The 15,411-nt window shown below is 28.3% G+C and overlaps 2 protein-coding genes across 2 annotated transcripts; one reads left to right on the forward strand and one right to left on the reverse strand.

Moving 5' to 3' along the window:
* Positions 1–646: 646 nt before the first annotated feature.
* Positions 647–5,133, forward strand: Phum_PHUM170190 (kelch repeat domain, putative; the record flags this gene model as incomplete). Its single annotated transcript, XM_002425003.1, has 13 exons — positions 647–655; positions 842–870; positions 934–1,088; positions 1,278–1,435; positions 1,534–1,690; positions 1,794–1,964; positions 2,043–2,189; positions 2,304–2,570; positions 2,607–3,016; positions 3,194–4,036; positions 4,171–4,183; positions 4,811–4,992; positions 5,032–5,133. The coding sequence occupies 13 exons, from the start codon at positions 647–649 to the stop codon at positions 5,131–5,133; spliced, it is 2,643 nt and encodes an 880-aa protein (XP_002425048.1).
* Positions 5,134–8,496: 3,363 nt separating this feature from the next.
* Phum_PHUM170200 (Liprin-beta-2, putative) lies at positions 8,497–14,498 on the reverse strand (the record flags this gene model as incomplete). The annotated part of the gene is made up of 16 exons (XM_002425004.1): positions 8,497–8,645; positions 8,764–8,887; positions 8,962–9,120; positions 9,201–9,389; positions 9,466–9,659; positions 9,730–9,881; positions 9,955–10,045; positions 10,122–10,223; positions 10,300–10,522; positions 10,620–10,799; positions 10,899–11,146; positions 11,238–11,423; positions 11,499–12,372; positions 13,035–13,213; positions 13,736–13,774; positions 14,447–14,498. 16 exons carry the CDS (start codon positions 14,496–14,498, stop codon positions 8,497–8,499), a joined length of 3,141 nt encoding a protein of 1,046 aa, XP_002425049.1.
* Positions 14,499–15,411: the final 913 nt, after the last annotated feature.

Below are 15,411 nucleotides of genomic sequence, written 5' to 3' on the forward strand. Positions count from 1 at the left end.
CTAAAAATTTTTACGTCGACGAATTCGTCGACGAAATGTCGTTTATTAATTTTTCATTTGATTTTTTTTTTTTTTTTCCAATTGGAAAACACGAAAAGTCAAATTTCATCGTCAATTTTCACCTTTTCCTATTATTATTATTACCATTATTATTGACCGGAAAAGGAAACCGGAGGTAAAAAAAAAATATATTAAAACATATCCGTGAAAATCGTTTTTTTTCCTTCTTTTTTTTCTTCTCCTTTTATTTTTCCACAGGGAAATTAAGTGAAAATTTTTTTTTTCGTATCACTCACATTCTCTTCCTTTCCACACCCACCCCCACCCCACCCCCTTCACTCTCTCCCCCTACTTCCCCCCGGAGGATTTCATTTTAATTTTCCACACCTTTTTTTTTTTTTGTATGTGATGACGAGAGAAAAAAATGGCGGATCATTTTATTGTTGTTATCGGAATGAATTATTTAAAAAAAAAAATTTTTAATGATTCTAGCAGACGATATCGTTCCTTATCAATGTGAAAAAAATTGATAACGATAGTAGAAACGGGTTAGGAAAATTGAAAATTGGAAAAAATTTTAAAACGACTGGAATTGGATGAGAGAGAACAACAGGAGAAGCAAAAGCAGCAACAGCAATTTTATAGAATGCGAAAAGTTGTTCGTTGTTGCAGCAGCAGCATCCCTATTCTTTTCATCTCTTAAATGTTACCATGGCAACACTCGAATTATTTTCTCTCCTACATATATATCCTAATTTAATGTTTTAACTTTCTTTCACTTTCTATTACGTCCATTTTTTTTTTTTTTTTGTTTCTCATATTTTTTTTTTTTTTTTGGAAGGTTAACAGATGCACGCTTGAAGAAAAAGAGTGAGAGAGAGAGAGAGAGGGATAGGAAATGAAATTTTAATTATTATTATTATTATTTTTCAGAAATATCATGTGGGTTTCGATAGGACAAACGCCGGAAAATTTAGCACCGTCCTCTAGGACAAAACACAGCGCGACACTTTTAGGAAATGACGTTTACGTTTTCGGTGGAAGAAATGGAAATCTTCCGTTAAAAGATTTATGGAAATATAATATCAGTGAGTATCGCACGCATATATATAAATTTCAATATGGCGTCTGTGAAATCGATACCATCCAAATAAAAATTAATAATTAATTATGATGACGTAATAAATTTAATTGACGGAAATTTTTTCCAAGATTTTATTATTTATCGTTAGACAATTTTTCTCAAATGACGTTTTTTATTATTATTATTATTAAAGATGAAGGAAAATGGAATCAGTTGGAACCGTCGGGTGATCGTCCGCCATGTTTACAAGAACATACGGCCGTCGCTTTTAAAGATTCCATTTATGTTTTCGGTGGTGAAGTTGGATTTTCTGCAGGTACCGAAACTCCGCTATGGATGTACAACACGAAGGTAAGAAAATTACGATGATAATGATGATAACACGTCGATGAAAGAGTAAAAAGAATTTCTTGTAAATTTAATAAAAAAAAAAATATATATTTTGTCAGACCAACACGTGGAGAAAAATTCGTGGTCACAAGGGTGTTTTATCCCCCAGGGGAAGAAGGGGTCACTCAGCATTGATTTACAAGGGATTCATGATTGTTTATGGTGGATATCAAGATTTGAGAGGATCATCTAACGAGCTTTGGACTTATCATTTCGGTAAATATTTTCTTTCAAAAAATATTATTATTATTAAACGGGGAGGGGAGAGAGAGAGGAAAGGGGGTAAAAACAAATTATCATTTTCATTATTTATCATCAGAAACGGAATCTTGGCATTTACTTTCCCCGAAGAAAAAAAAAACATCGGATGGTTTACCAAAACCTAGCGGAAGACATAAACACAGCGCCGTTTTACACGATGGCGCAATGTGGATTTACGGTGGTATGACGGATTTACAAGAAAAAGGAGATTTGTGGAGATGGGATATAAGTAATTTTTTTTTTTAAAAGTTTATCCCGATCGTGACGTCATTATTATTAAAAAATTTAAATTTTTTTTTGTTTTTAGCGAGTAAACTTTGGTGCAATATAAAAATAAAAACAAATCCGGGTCCTTTACATTCTCATGCCGTTTGTAAATTACATAGTTCGATGTTGGTTTTCGGCGGCGAAAGAAATGGCGTACTTTTAAATGACGTATGGAGATTTCATTTCGGTAATATTATTTTTTTTTCCTTAAAACTCGGTTTATTCCTGGATTCGTTTAAAAAAAAAAAAAAAACTAATTTTTTTTTAGGTACGGAAATTTGGGAAAAATTACAATTTCCAGGAAACAAACCACATCCCAGAGCGGAAAGTATTGCTTTAACGGTATCGGAATTTATTCAAGATGGCGGCGAACCAAACAAAAATCAAAACATACCATCTCAATCTTATGAAAATACAAAAACTTGTAAGAACAACATCGATGGTTGTTCAAATTATGGAAAAAATAATAAAGTCGGTCCGCCGACGGTCGAAAAAAAATACGTTTTTACAAACGCAACCAACAACCAAAACCACAACAACAATTACTCGAGTGGAAATTTAATAACGAGTGCAATACAAAACAATAATTTAAATTTTTTAAAAGAAATATCAAAATTATCATCTCTTAATTTATTAAAAATAAATCATAATAAATGTAGTTACACGGCATTGAACAGCAGTCACGACAGCACGGAAAGTTTATTAAAACCAAAAGAAAATTCGGATACTGAACAAACACCGACGAGAATGATCAAATCTCAAAGTGCTAACGTCATAGTAAACAACAGCAACAACAGCAGCAACAACGAAAAAAAGAAAACGAATTTTTCGAGTTTGACACCGGCCGCTGATAAAATGCCATTTTCAATATTAGAATCAAACGAATTTTCATTGATCGATTCCGATAATAAATCAATAATAAATTATTCGTTGACTCGAGATCCGACATCGGTGCCAAATTTAAATTCTTTTACGACTCATCCATCGGAAAAATTTGATATAAATGATAAACTCGTGAATATCGAACCGGAAAATGAAAACAAATTAAATAATTTAAATAAAAAAAAAAATTCATGTAATAATAATAATGAAATAAATTTACCGGGTACGCCATTTTCACATGATATCAATGGAAAAGATGGAACGAATAAAAATATCGATAATAATAATATTTATTGTTTTAATAAAAAGTGCCAAAGTGATAGTTACACGTCACATTTAGTGTCTCTATGTTGTGAAGAAAATGAAAATTTGAAAACAACATTCGATGGTAATTTATTACCGAAAAGTGCAAGCGTCGTAAGATTTAAAAAACAATTGGATGTAACGGATTTGGAACTCACGTCGGATTATTGCAGCATAGAAACCGTTAATAAAGTTAGCGTATCGAGTAATTACAGTCAAAGTCCAGGTGAAATACATCGTAGGGATAATTTAATTAACGATTATCCAGAATTGAAATTCGGTAAAAGTACGGATTCGTCTGTTAAATTGGGTAAAAGTTCGGGATTCGGTTTTAGTAATCCTCATTACATGGGACCCGACGTACAAACCATATTGAAATCGAAAGAAGGACAAAAATGTGCCAAAATGTTAAATTCTCCACCCGACAGCGTTTTAGAAGATACTTCGGGTAAAATTTTAACGAATAATTCGCATAAGGAAAACGTAGAAATGCAAAACATTGGGAAAAAAATGGCGACGAATGGTAAATTACCGCCGCCTCATCACAAACCGAGATCCCCGCCAAAATATTTACCACTCAATGGAAATCCCTACAATACTACAACCATACCGATAACAAACGATAAGAAAAAAAAATTTCGTACGAATTCTACGACGAGACAATTCGACAAACAGGATTTGTTAAATAGTTATTTGCAAAAAAATATTAACGATGAATTTTCGAAAAATGACCCCGTGACCTCTTCCGGACCCCCATTGACGATTTTTTTAATCGGGGGTAAAGAACACGGACAGGTAACAGCTTTTAAAAGGCCTATATCTCTATGGAAATTGAGATTATCATCAAACGTTTATTAATTAATAAAAATTTATTAATTAATAATTCGAACAACAAAAAAAAAACTAATTATGTATGTTAAGTAGTCGATTATTTATAGACGTTTGTAATTATTTTTTTTTAAAATTAATTAAATAGATTTCAGGTGCAATTTTTTAGTGATTATTATTAACGTGATAATAATAATGATAATGATAATGATAATAATAGTGTAAACAGTTGATTTCGAGTGCAATTTTAGGCATATCATTTCAATGTATTTTTTTTGACAATACATAAATGTAATTAATTATTAATTAATTTTTTTTTTTTTTCATTTTTAAATATTAAATATTACACTGTTGCCAAACCGTTTTCTTTTTACTTCCGGTTTAATTAAAAAATAACGAAATAATTAAAATAAATATATTTATGTATATATTTGACAAAATATCCAGTTTTAAACACACACCGAATTACAAACGATCATCGATTTAAACTAATTTATTTATTTATTATTATTATTATTATTATTATTATTATTATTATTATTATTATTACGTAATGTATACAATAAATCTTTTTTTTTTTACATAAAACATTCAAAATAATAATAATAATAAAACAACGACAAATTATCAGCAATTACAAAATATAAACAATAATACCGACGAAAAAAAAAATTTTTATAAACAATTAAATAAATAATAATAATAATAAGGTGAGATATTCGATTATTATTATTATTATTATTGATTGATTGATTGATTGTACATTCGCTTTGTTTTGTTTTTGTTTTCAAACAGGTGTCACGGTTATGTCGCCGATGCTTTTAGCTCTTCTGTGTTGTCTTTTTTTTTTTTTCAATAAAAAATTTTTCATTTCGGATGATGATTCGATATTGTTGGTATGTGATGATGATGACGTTTCTAATTCCGGTGGAGAAGAAGCCCTGGAAGGAAACAGGAAACAGGAAAAAAAAACTGAGGTAATCGCATTTCATTTTTTTTTTTTTCTAAAGATTAAGGTACGATTAATTAATTATTACCTGAAGTTAAACGAAGATGCTATAGAACCGTATTCGGATGATGATGTCGGTGATTGTACAGGTTTAACAAATGTTTTATAATTTAATGGAAAACTAAATTGTCTATTTTGTTTAAAACTTAATACTCTACTCAATGAATTCTAAAACATAAAAAACAAACAACAACATTTTCTCCATAATTCTATGTTTTCTTTTTTTTAAATAATATTTGTTAAAACTCTCACCTGTGGTATTTTCCATGATGAAAACTTTAAAGAAAAGAATAGACAAAATTATTATTATTATTATCATTATTATTATTATTATTATTATTAACGAATGAATTAAATGATAAAGTATAAAATTTAATTAATATTACCTTTTTTAAGTAATTGAGACTTTGTAACTGTAAAAATTATGACGTCACGAGTTAGCATTAAAAAAAAAAATATAAGAAAATTATTATGTACGTAGATTATCTCGTCGCGTTCATTTATTATTATTATTATATAACATTAATTTTTCCTGTTACGTAATAATTATTACGTCATAAAGTTTTTACAAGTTTAAAGTAAAATAATTAATTAATTATTACTCTTTATTTATACACACCCTTATAACGTATAATGATTATATTATTTTTAATTTCTACCATTCTGATAACTCTTATCACAGTTTCCCCTCCCCTCCCCTCCCTCCTCCCCACCTGGAATAATTTGTTTTAATAATTGACTTTGGTGTATAAAAAAAAAATAATATTTAATAATAATTAATTGAATGATTTTTATTATTATAGCGATTGTTGTTTGACCCAGTTTGAGAAAATGAATCAAAAAAAAGAAAATGGCGTCGAAATCAACGATGATGGTAATTATATTGATAATAATAATGATAATAATGGTGAGTTTTAAAATAAAAAGGTTAATTTTAATTAAGGAAAATAATTTTTTTTTAACAAAGGCGTTCACATCAATTACAATCACTGGTCGCTAATTGTTATTATTATTATTATTATCTTTCTATCTTTCTGTTGTAAATATTTATGTTAATGTTTTAGTAATAGCTTGAGATGGTGGCGGTGGTGGTGGTGGTGGTGGTGGTGATGGTTGTGACAAATGAAAGCAAATGAAAGCAAATGTGAGAAAAAGCAAAATGGCGAATCTTACCTTTAAACTAATTTTTGAATTATCATCAGAATTTAAAAATTTTCCATCGAATTCTTGCATATCTGTCAAACGATTTGGTCTTTCAAAAGATGATTGTTGTGGCTGTGGTTGTTGTTGTTGTGATTGTTGCTGTGGTTGTTCTTCGTTTATATTATCAGTTAAATTTCTTGCTGCTAAACTTCTTCCCAAACTTCCACCTCTTAAAAATCTTTCCATTCTTCTTTGATTTCTTCCAAAAATTTCATCGAATGAATTTCTAAATAATGATTTTGATATAAATGTAAAAAAAAAAAAAAAAACAAAAAAAATACAAAATAAAAATAAAAATAAAATAATAATGATAAAATCAAACAACCCAACAAACAAACCAAATAATAAAAGCAATACAAAATAAAAATTATGCAGTGAATGAATGAATGAATGAATGAATTCAAACAAAATAAACATGATTTGATTTTTTTGATATAAATTATATATATCAAAATCATACATGAATTTAATATTTAAAAAAAAAAGTGATTTTGCTGCCATTTTGTTTTTCATCTCATTATTAAAGTTAGTGATATGTTTTTTTGTTTTTTTTTGGAATGGGATTGATACAAATCAAAATAAAATATATACAAATTTTGTAATCCATAATCAAATCCAATTTCCCTCATTGAAAAAGTGGTTTTAAGTAAATTTTGTCGTTATTTAAGTGTAAATTTCAAATTTTCATTTAATCATTATTAGAATTTAAATTTTAATTGAATTATTAACCGTAAAGGAAATCACTTTTCATAATAATCTTTTCATTAGAATAATAAATACGGCAAAAATTAATAATAACATTTCCTAATAAGTTTCCTGAAATTATTTAATTCAAAAAGTCGATTAATTTATTAATCTCGTTTTTTCCTTTTTTATTAAAAAAAAAATTTTTAATTTTAATTCTTTTTACGTTACATAAGCTAAACATCTTTTTTTTAAAAAAAAAAAACGGTTTTTTTTCGAACACGAAAACAATTTCAAATTCATTAACCATCGGTGGTGTGAGGTAGAGATAAAATTATTACGTCATAGAGTGCGTTCAAGCATTTTAAAAATTGACCAATGAGTGACGAGATGCAGTGAGTATTTGTCACAAGTTACGTGCGAAAAGTCAATCGGTGAGCGTTAGTTTAGTTTTTTTTTTTTTCTATCAAAAATTTAATTTTATATTGTGCCTTTTTTTTTTTTAAATTTCTTGTTTTAAATGGGAAAAAAAAACAATAATATATTCGTAATTTGAAAAAATCAATGTCACTAAATGATATATTAAACAAATATTTGTACGTTAAACAATATCATTATAATAAGGTAATTAATAATTTATAAATTTCATTTCTTTTTAAAATTACAATTATTTAAAATATAATTCATTTTGTAATTGCTGAAAATATTATCGCGGGGGGTAACTTTTAGTTTCAATCATAATTACATATATAAATTAATTATTATTATTATTATTGTCTAAGCAAATAAGGTACTGCATGAATTTAGCTCATAATTTGCCAGAATTGATTTCATATATAATTGCATATGTTAAGCATAAGGAAATTAACAAGCTGGTAATTTTTAACGGTTTTTTTTTCATTTTTTTTTTTTTTTTTTTTTAGACACTCATATTTCAAACGATCATTTGAAACCGATAAAACAACTTTCAAAAAGTAGGAGGGAAAAAAAAAAAAAAAAAAACATACAAGTAGTGGAAAGATAAAGATCAGTTTAAAAAAAAAAAAAAATTATCATTTGAAACAACAATAATCGTTTAAAAGTGGAATGAATTCGTTTTAAACGCCTGAATTGTAAGTATGATAAATCTTTTCAATAAAATAATTATTAATTTAATGGTCCCCAGGTATTTTAAAACAAAAAGCGGCACGTTGTTTACCGTCCACGGATTTAATGTTTTGAAAAAAAATAAGAATAATAATAATAAAATAAATAAAAAGAAAGAAATCACAATGCTGCGATAATTTGTAATGAGTTGTAAAAGAGAAAAAAAAAAAAGAAAGAAAAAAAACTAAAAATATGAAAAGTTCATCTTTGAATGTGTTTGACATTGTTGACGGCTCTTGCCACTTCTGCTTGATACTCTTCCATCTGGCAGAATATCACATACCTAAATTTGGAGAAACTGATATTTAGCAATAATTTTTTTCTTATACTCTTAATAATTGTCAGACTACAATCGCGTTGAATTTTTTTAAACAGAGGTTGAGTATCATTGTATCCAAGTTATCAATAATAATAATAATAATAATTAAAATAAATGATTTTACCTTGCAGGAAGTATTAAAGCTTCTAATTCAGCCGATAAATGTCTTCTTATTATATTTTTAGATGGTGGAATACCCAATGCAGTTGCCATTGTATCACCGTTAAAAGAAGGTTCGAGAACTACCAAGGCTCCGTGTACGCCGCTGTCTGTGAAAGAGAAAATAAAATTTTTTTTAATTTTGAAATTTTAAGGGATGAATTAAACCGACCGGCCGGAAATACGAGGGTATTTTTTTTTTTACAATTAAAAACTTATTTGATTCACCTTTTAAATTATCTGAATATTCACATAAATCAATATTTCTAGCCCATTTGATAAATCTTTGATTGGTCCATACTAAAGGATCAGCATCTACGGATTCGCATTGATGTCTCCGAACAGCTAAAGCCTTAAAGTAAGTTTATTTTATTTAAAATTTGAAATGATTTTTTTTATAAGGAAAAAAAGGTTTTATTGTTGTACCTGCCGATCGTATTTCATCATTCTTAAAAGATGTATTCCGTGAACTATTGAAGCTTGATGAAATTTTCTCGTAACACCTAAAAATTTTTCCAATTCCTTTTTGCTTAAATGATCTAACATTCTCGCATCGACCATGTTTGTCGCAAAATTTTCCGTGTACTGAAAATTTATAATAAGACAATCGTTCGTTTAAATTCTTTTTCATTTTTATTTATTTATTTATTTTTATATCAATTTACCTGGCCTAATCCTAAATCTGGCAACCATTCATTGGATACCCAAGTGTGGCCTAATTGTGCTATACACGGATATCTTACTAATGCTGGATGTCTATGTTCTTCGATAGCTAATCTTAATTTTTTTCTATGCATTGGATGAGTCACCCCTAGACCACACTCTAATTCTAAATCACTTAGTTCTAATAAAACCTATTCAAAAAAAAAAAAAAAATGGACGGTGTAAATGAACGAATTTGTGAAAATGTTTAAGTAATTAATTAAGTACCTTTCCACTTTTAATATTTTCTGCACATCTCGGCCCATATTGTGGCATACCCAAAGCTATTTCTAACCATGCCAATACGGCAGGTGCTCTCCATCTTTCCATTGGGATAGTTGCGGCTTCTCTTAAAAGTCTTAATTTTTCAGCGTATCCTTCTTCGGTTAAAGGAGACCAGCTGCGATAATTTTCGGCTGAATCTTTTTAAAAACAAAAAGAATTACTCAATTAGTATTTGATTTTTAAATTTTTAATTATGTAAATTTTTACCTTCTTGACTGCTAGGACTCGATACTTTTCTGTGTCTGTTTCTTGTAAAAACTCTTGATATGCTACCCCAAGCACCTCCTCTACCAGTCAACCGACTATGATGGGTTTTTCGTTTGGGTTCTTCTAGGGGACTGCTTAATTGTTCAACGGATCTAAGAATAAAAATATAAAGACAAATTTTATATTTTTAATAAGACTCGTAAAAATAAAATTAGTTTTGGTTACCTTGAGAGTACGTTATTATCGATAGACCGGGAAAATGTAGTAGCATTAAGAGGAGATAATGATGGGCTACAGTCTTTGGGTGTAGATACGGCTGAAAAAAAAAAAAAAATTAAATCGGTTTTTAAGTTTTAGTTCATCATTTTTTTAATTTTTTGTAATTAACTTACTTTGATATAAATGTGACGGATTTGCGGAAGACGTAATAGAAACAGAATCCATATCTAATCTAGAACTAAGTTGATTCTGTTCTTGAGTAAGGGTCGGGGTACCTGAAACAAAAAAAAAAAAAATTTTTTTTAAACGTATTTTTTAAACGAAAAAGTTTTTGATTCGAAAATTTTTTACCTCCACCACTTGTAGCTCCACCACTCTCACGATCACTGGAACCTCTCACGCCAGAATCAGCACTACAAGATCCTCTATCACCCGGAAGAAGACCCAATCCTAAAGGTACCTGAGGCGTGCTTGTCGGCGTCATACCTCCAGTAGATCCGTTTATTCGCGATACAGACATTGATGCAAGAGATTCTTGATCGGAGAGACTAGGACCAGTCCCGTGTCTTCTTGCCTGCAAAATACATAAATAATTACGCAATAATAATAATAATAATAAAAGGTACGTATTTAAAAAAAAAAAAAAATGATTTTATGAAATGACCTCGGACCTCATCTAAATTCTCTTGTAATTGTTGAATGTGAGCATCTTTAGCCGCAAGTTGAGCTGCTAAAGACAAAGATCGTTCCGCTTCATCTCTGGCATGTCTTAAAAGGCTCCATTTTTCTCTTTCTCTTTCTTCTCTTTCTGTCGATAACTGTTGCAAAGAAGATTCGCTTTCTCTTATTCTCTGTTAATCATCATCATCATCATCATCATAATAATAATAATAAATTTTATTGAAATGCGTTTCAATAAAAAAAAAAAAAAATGTTTTTCCATTTTTTACCTGTTCGTAATTTCTTATAAAATCCCGAAGTTCTTTTTCTTTATCTTCGAGTGTTCCATATAATTGTTTCATTTGATTTAATAAATCGTATTTTTCTTGTTTTAGTCTTTTTCTGTCTAATTTTAAGGCGTTCATTGCTTCTTTAGCTTGTAAAAGTTCTTCTTCCAATTGTTTTATTCTAGACCGAGAGTTTGATACATTTTCATCATCATCATCATCATCTTCTTCTTCTTCTCTCGTCGGCGAATCTAAAAAAATTTTTTTTAAAAATTAGTTTAATTTTCCCGCCTTTTTTTTTTTAAGGGAATAAAAATTTTGATTTGGTGTAGAACATATTACCTGTCGTGTCAGAAGACGAACTGTTTTTTCCGATTGATTTTTTTTTTTTACCTAATTGATTTTTTAAACATTCTATTTCTCTATGAAGTTTTTCATTTTCTAATTTTAATTTCGATAACGTCGTCGTATTTTGACTCCCCTCCCAACTAGTAGATTTCTGATGGCTTATTTTAACATTTTCATCGGCTAAAATTTTAAAAATTAAAGTTTTTCTTTTTCGAAAGTTGTTACCAAAAAAAATAAAAAAATTGATTTCCTCACCCTGATTGGCTGGCAACGGTGACATAGGCCTTACAAAATCTTCGACGGTTACTTCTTTCGGATTTGTTTTACCACCAACAACACCATCGCGTGTCGAATTTCTCGATATCATACCATTAATTTTAAATTTCGTATCGTCGCTCAAAAAAGATTTTGTTTTTTTAGGTACGGCTCCGGTATTTTTTTCCCCATATTTTTTACTTATGGAATTATCCGGTGATTTAGTTAAAAAATTTAATTTTAAATTTGACGTCACGACAAAATCTTCAGGTTTTATATCAGGTTTATTATTCGAATCGTTTGTTTTAAATATTTTACTAGCCGTACAATCGACGAAAACGTTATTTTTCTTATCGGACTCGAATTCCTCCGAATTTTCTTTTTTCGTAAACGATGAATTGTTTGTGTTGTTTGTTGCGTTTGTCGTCGTGGAACAAGGATTGTTTCTTTTTGTAATAGAATCCGAAAAACTATTACTAAAAAAATTATTCGATTCGCATAATTTACTATTGAAAAAATTAATTGTTTTTTTATCACCGAAAAAATTTATTTTATTTTCGTTATCGTTAACGGATTGAAAATTATCACAAAACGGATTTGTGTTGTTGGTTGTTGTTTCTGATGTTTGTATTTTAACGTTTTCCTGTTGATTTTCATTATTTTTTTCGGTCGATGGGGCATTTTTATCGTTTAACACGTTGTTTAATATAATTTCTCTATCCAATTTACTATTATTGATATGTTCATCTAAACGTTTGTTTGTGTCTAATAGGTCGTCTCGAAGATTGTTGACTTGTGCGTGAGCATTTTGAATTTCATCATCAATCCTCGATACGAGCTGTTTGTTTTCTTCGACCATTCTGCGAAATTTGGCCTACGTAAGAAAAAAGAAAAAAGGAAAATTTTTCCTGACGGTAAGTTTTATTATTTTTATTTATCATTTTACAAAGAATCAGAGAGAAAGAGAGAGAGAGAGAGAGAGAGAGAGAGAGAGAGAGAGAGAGAGAGAGAAACGTGATAGCTTTAAGATTGTTGGGTAATCGTCAGTGACGATAGGTTCTAGAGAGGAAAAATTGTTGAAATTATTTTTAAAAATTCGTGTCAATAACGATTTAAAAATCCTGTTGAATGTTTCACGCATGCGCAAATGATGAAAACCATTGAAACAAATAATAATAGTAATAATAATGATTCGATTCTCAAATGTTTAAAACAAAAAAAAAAAGTCACGACTCGGTTTTTTCTAGAAAACGAAGGGAAAATTTTACGGATAAAAGTCAGTAAAGCTCTCCGGGAGTCGACCGCATTCCAGTGGAAAAACCTTTTTATTACTAATAAATCCTTTTTTCTCTCTTTATCCTTAATCCTTTCGTCGGTCTATGTCGGATATGTTACGTACGAAAAATCTTTTTTTTTTTTTTTTAAATCGGATTTTTTAAAAAAAAAATTTTCTCACTTGAAAATTACTAAAATGTTAATTATTATTATTATTATTATTATTATTATTATTATTATTATTATTACCTGAGCATCTACTAAAAATCTTTTCATCAAAGATTCGTATTGATTAACAATTTCTCCGTAAAAATTAAAATTTTTAGTGCCATCTTGAAAATTCAATCCAATCGGTGATGATTGATTTTTAAAAATGGTCGACGTCGTCGTCGTCGTCGTTGACGAATCACCACGAGTGATTTTTTCCGATTCTTCGAAACCTTAAAAAAAAAAAAAAAAAAGGAATTTAATTTAACCCAGTCGTGTTTTATACTTTATTAAATGTTATAAATTCAAAGAGAGAGAGAGAGAAAGAGAGAGGGGAGGGGCTGCAAGAGAGAGAGAGAGAGAGAGAGAAAGAGAGAGAGAGGAGGGGGTGGAAAAGAGAGAGAGAAAAATTTAAATTTGAATTGCGTGAAATAAAAAAAAAATTTTCGCCGCCATATTTATTTATTCGAAATAATAAATATTTATAAAAATCACGTATTTGACGCTCTTTGTCGTAAATTAAAAAAAATTTTTTGAAATAAGTGGGGGGGGTGTTAGTTCGCCTAACGCGAAAATCCTCAAAAAATTCAAATCCGGAAATTTCGGGGGGGGGCTTTCGAATAATGGGTATTTCGATATCATTTTTTACACAATAACAAACGTTAAAAAATCTTATGACGAGTTAATAATAATTACGTCATTACAACAACAAAAATAAAAATTGTACGGTTGTTGTTTAAATAACCGCAAAAAACCTAAAATCATCCGTTTGTATTTCAAGGTTGTTAGCAAACCTTAATAATTTAAATTTAAATTTAAATTTTTTTTTTTTAAATTTCAATTTCGTGCATGAAACAAAAATCGTGAATAAATTATTACAGAGCAAAAAAAATTTATGACTTATAAAAAAATAAATAAATAAATAATTTACATATATATATAGAAAATTCATTTATCAAAGTAAATAAAAAATTTATTATTATTATTATTATTATTATTATTATTATTATTATTATTATTAAGGTCATTTTTAAAATAAAAATTTTACAATCGAAAAAAAAGAAAAACAAATATTAGGGTAATTTCTCTAATAATGATAAAGCAAATTTTCCTTTTTTTTTTTTTTTTCGTTGATGACAAAATTATACTTGTCACATAGTTATCACGAAAATTATTCAATTAAAAATTAAAATTTTTATGTACATAAATAAATAAATTATGTAAGGCTAACGTCATTTAAAAAAAAAAATTGGGTTCGTAATAATAATAATAATGATTATTTACTACGATCTAATTTTTACTATTAAAAAAAAGTAAAACGGGTTTTATTTGAATAACGTTAACCCCACGTAGTACCTAAATTTCGTTAAGATTTATTATATATATATATATATCTACTGCTACGATAAAAAAAAAAAAAAAACATCTGCTACGCATGCGTGAAATAACATAATTTTTTTTTTTACCTTCGATAAATCGATTCGATTTCCACAACGTGAATATTTTAAAAAAAGCCATATCTTCTCCTTTTAATATTTATTTTCAATTATTATTTTTTTTTTTTAAAACATTATTATTATTATTATTATTATTATTATTATTTTTATTATTATTAATATTAATTTCCAGGTGGAAGATGAATAATCGATATTTTTCATTTAACAAATAATAATAATAATAATAACGACGAATGAGAAATAATATCGATTTGTTATTATTATTATTATTATTATTAGTATCGATTGAAAATTATTCGAGTTTTTTGTTCCTTTTGTTAACAGGAAGTAATTTATAGTTTTTTAATGCAATACTTATAAGCAACGCATATTGAATATTAAAAAAAAAAAAAAATTCCATAGAGTAATTTATTTGACGAACGTGGAACGAGACGATTCGACTCGTTCGTACGTAGGTACGTTCACGAATTCATTTTTTTTTTTCGTTTGGGTCCGAATCCGATCGGTTGGTTTCTACAAGGGAGGAGGGGAGGAAGGAAGGGTTTATCACTACACCACGAAATTTTAAACCTTTTTTTTTTTAAATTAATTGTCATCGATTTACAGTTTGGACATTACGATTTCACACAAAAAAAAAACCTTTAACCACGTGATCGAACGTAGAACAAACCGAAACGAAACTGATTGAAAAAAAAAACGGATTTTGTCCAACGGATACCAACACAATCCAACTCGCACCCGCAACTTGTTTGTTATTTTCAAACGCGACGTTTCATAGAAGAAATTTTTCAAAACAAAAAGGAAAACAAAAAAAGGTATGAAAAGAAGGGGGAATTATTATTATTAATATTATTAATGATTAATAATGGCGAATAAATTTGAAATAATATTTAATTAAAAAAAAAAAGGAAAAAGAAAAAAGAAAAACCATTTTGGAAAAATTAATTCCAAAAAAAAAAAAAAAAAAAAAAGAA

This window comes from Pediculus humanus, genomic scaffold, assembly GCF_000006295.1.
Source record: "Pediculus humanus corporis 1103172107518 genomic scaffold, whole genome shotgun sequence".
Taxonomy (NCBI): domain Eukaryota; kingdom Metazoa; phylum Arthropoda; class Insecta; order Psocodea; family Pediculidae; genus Pediculus; species Pediculus humanus.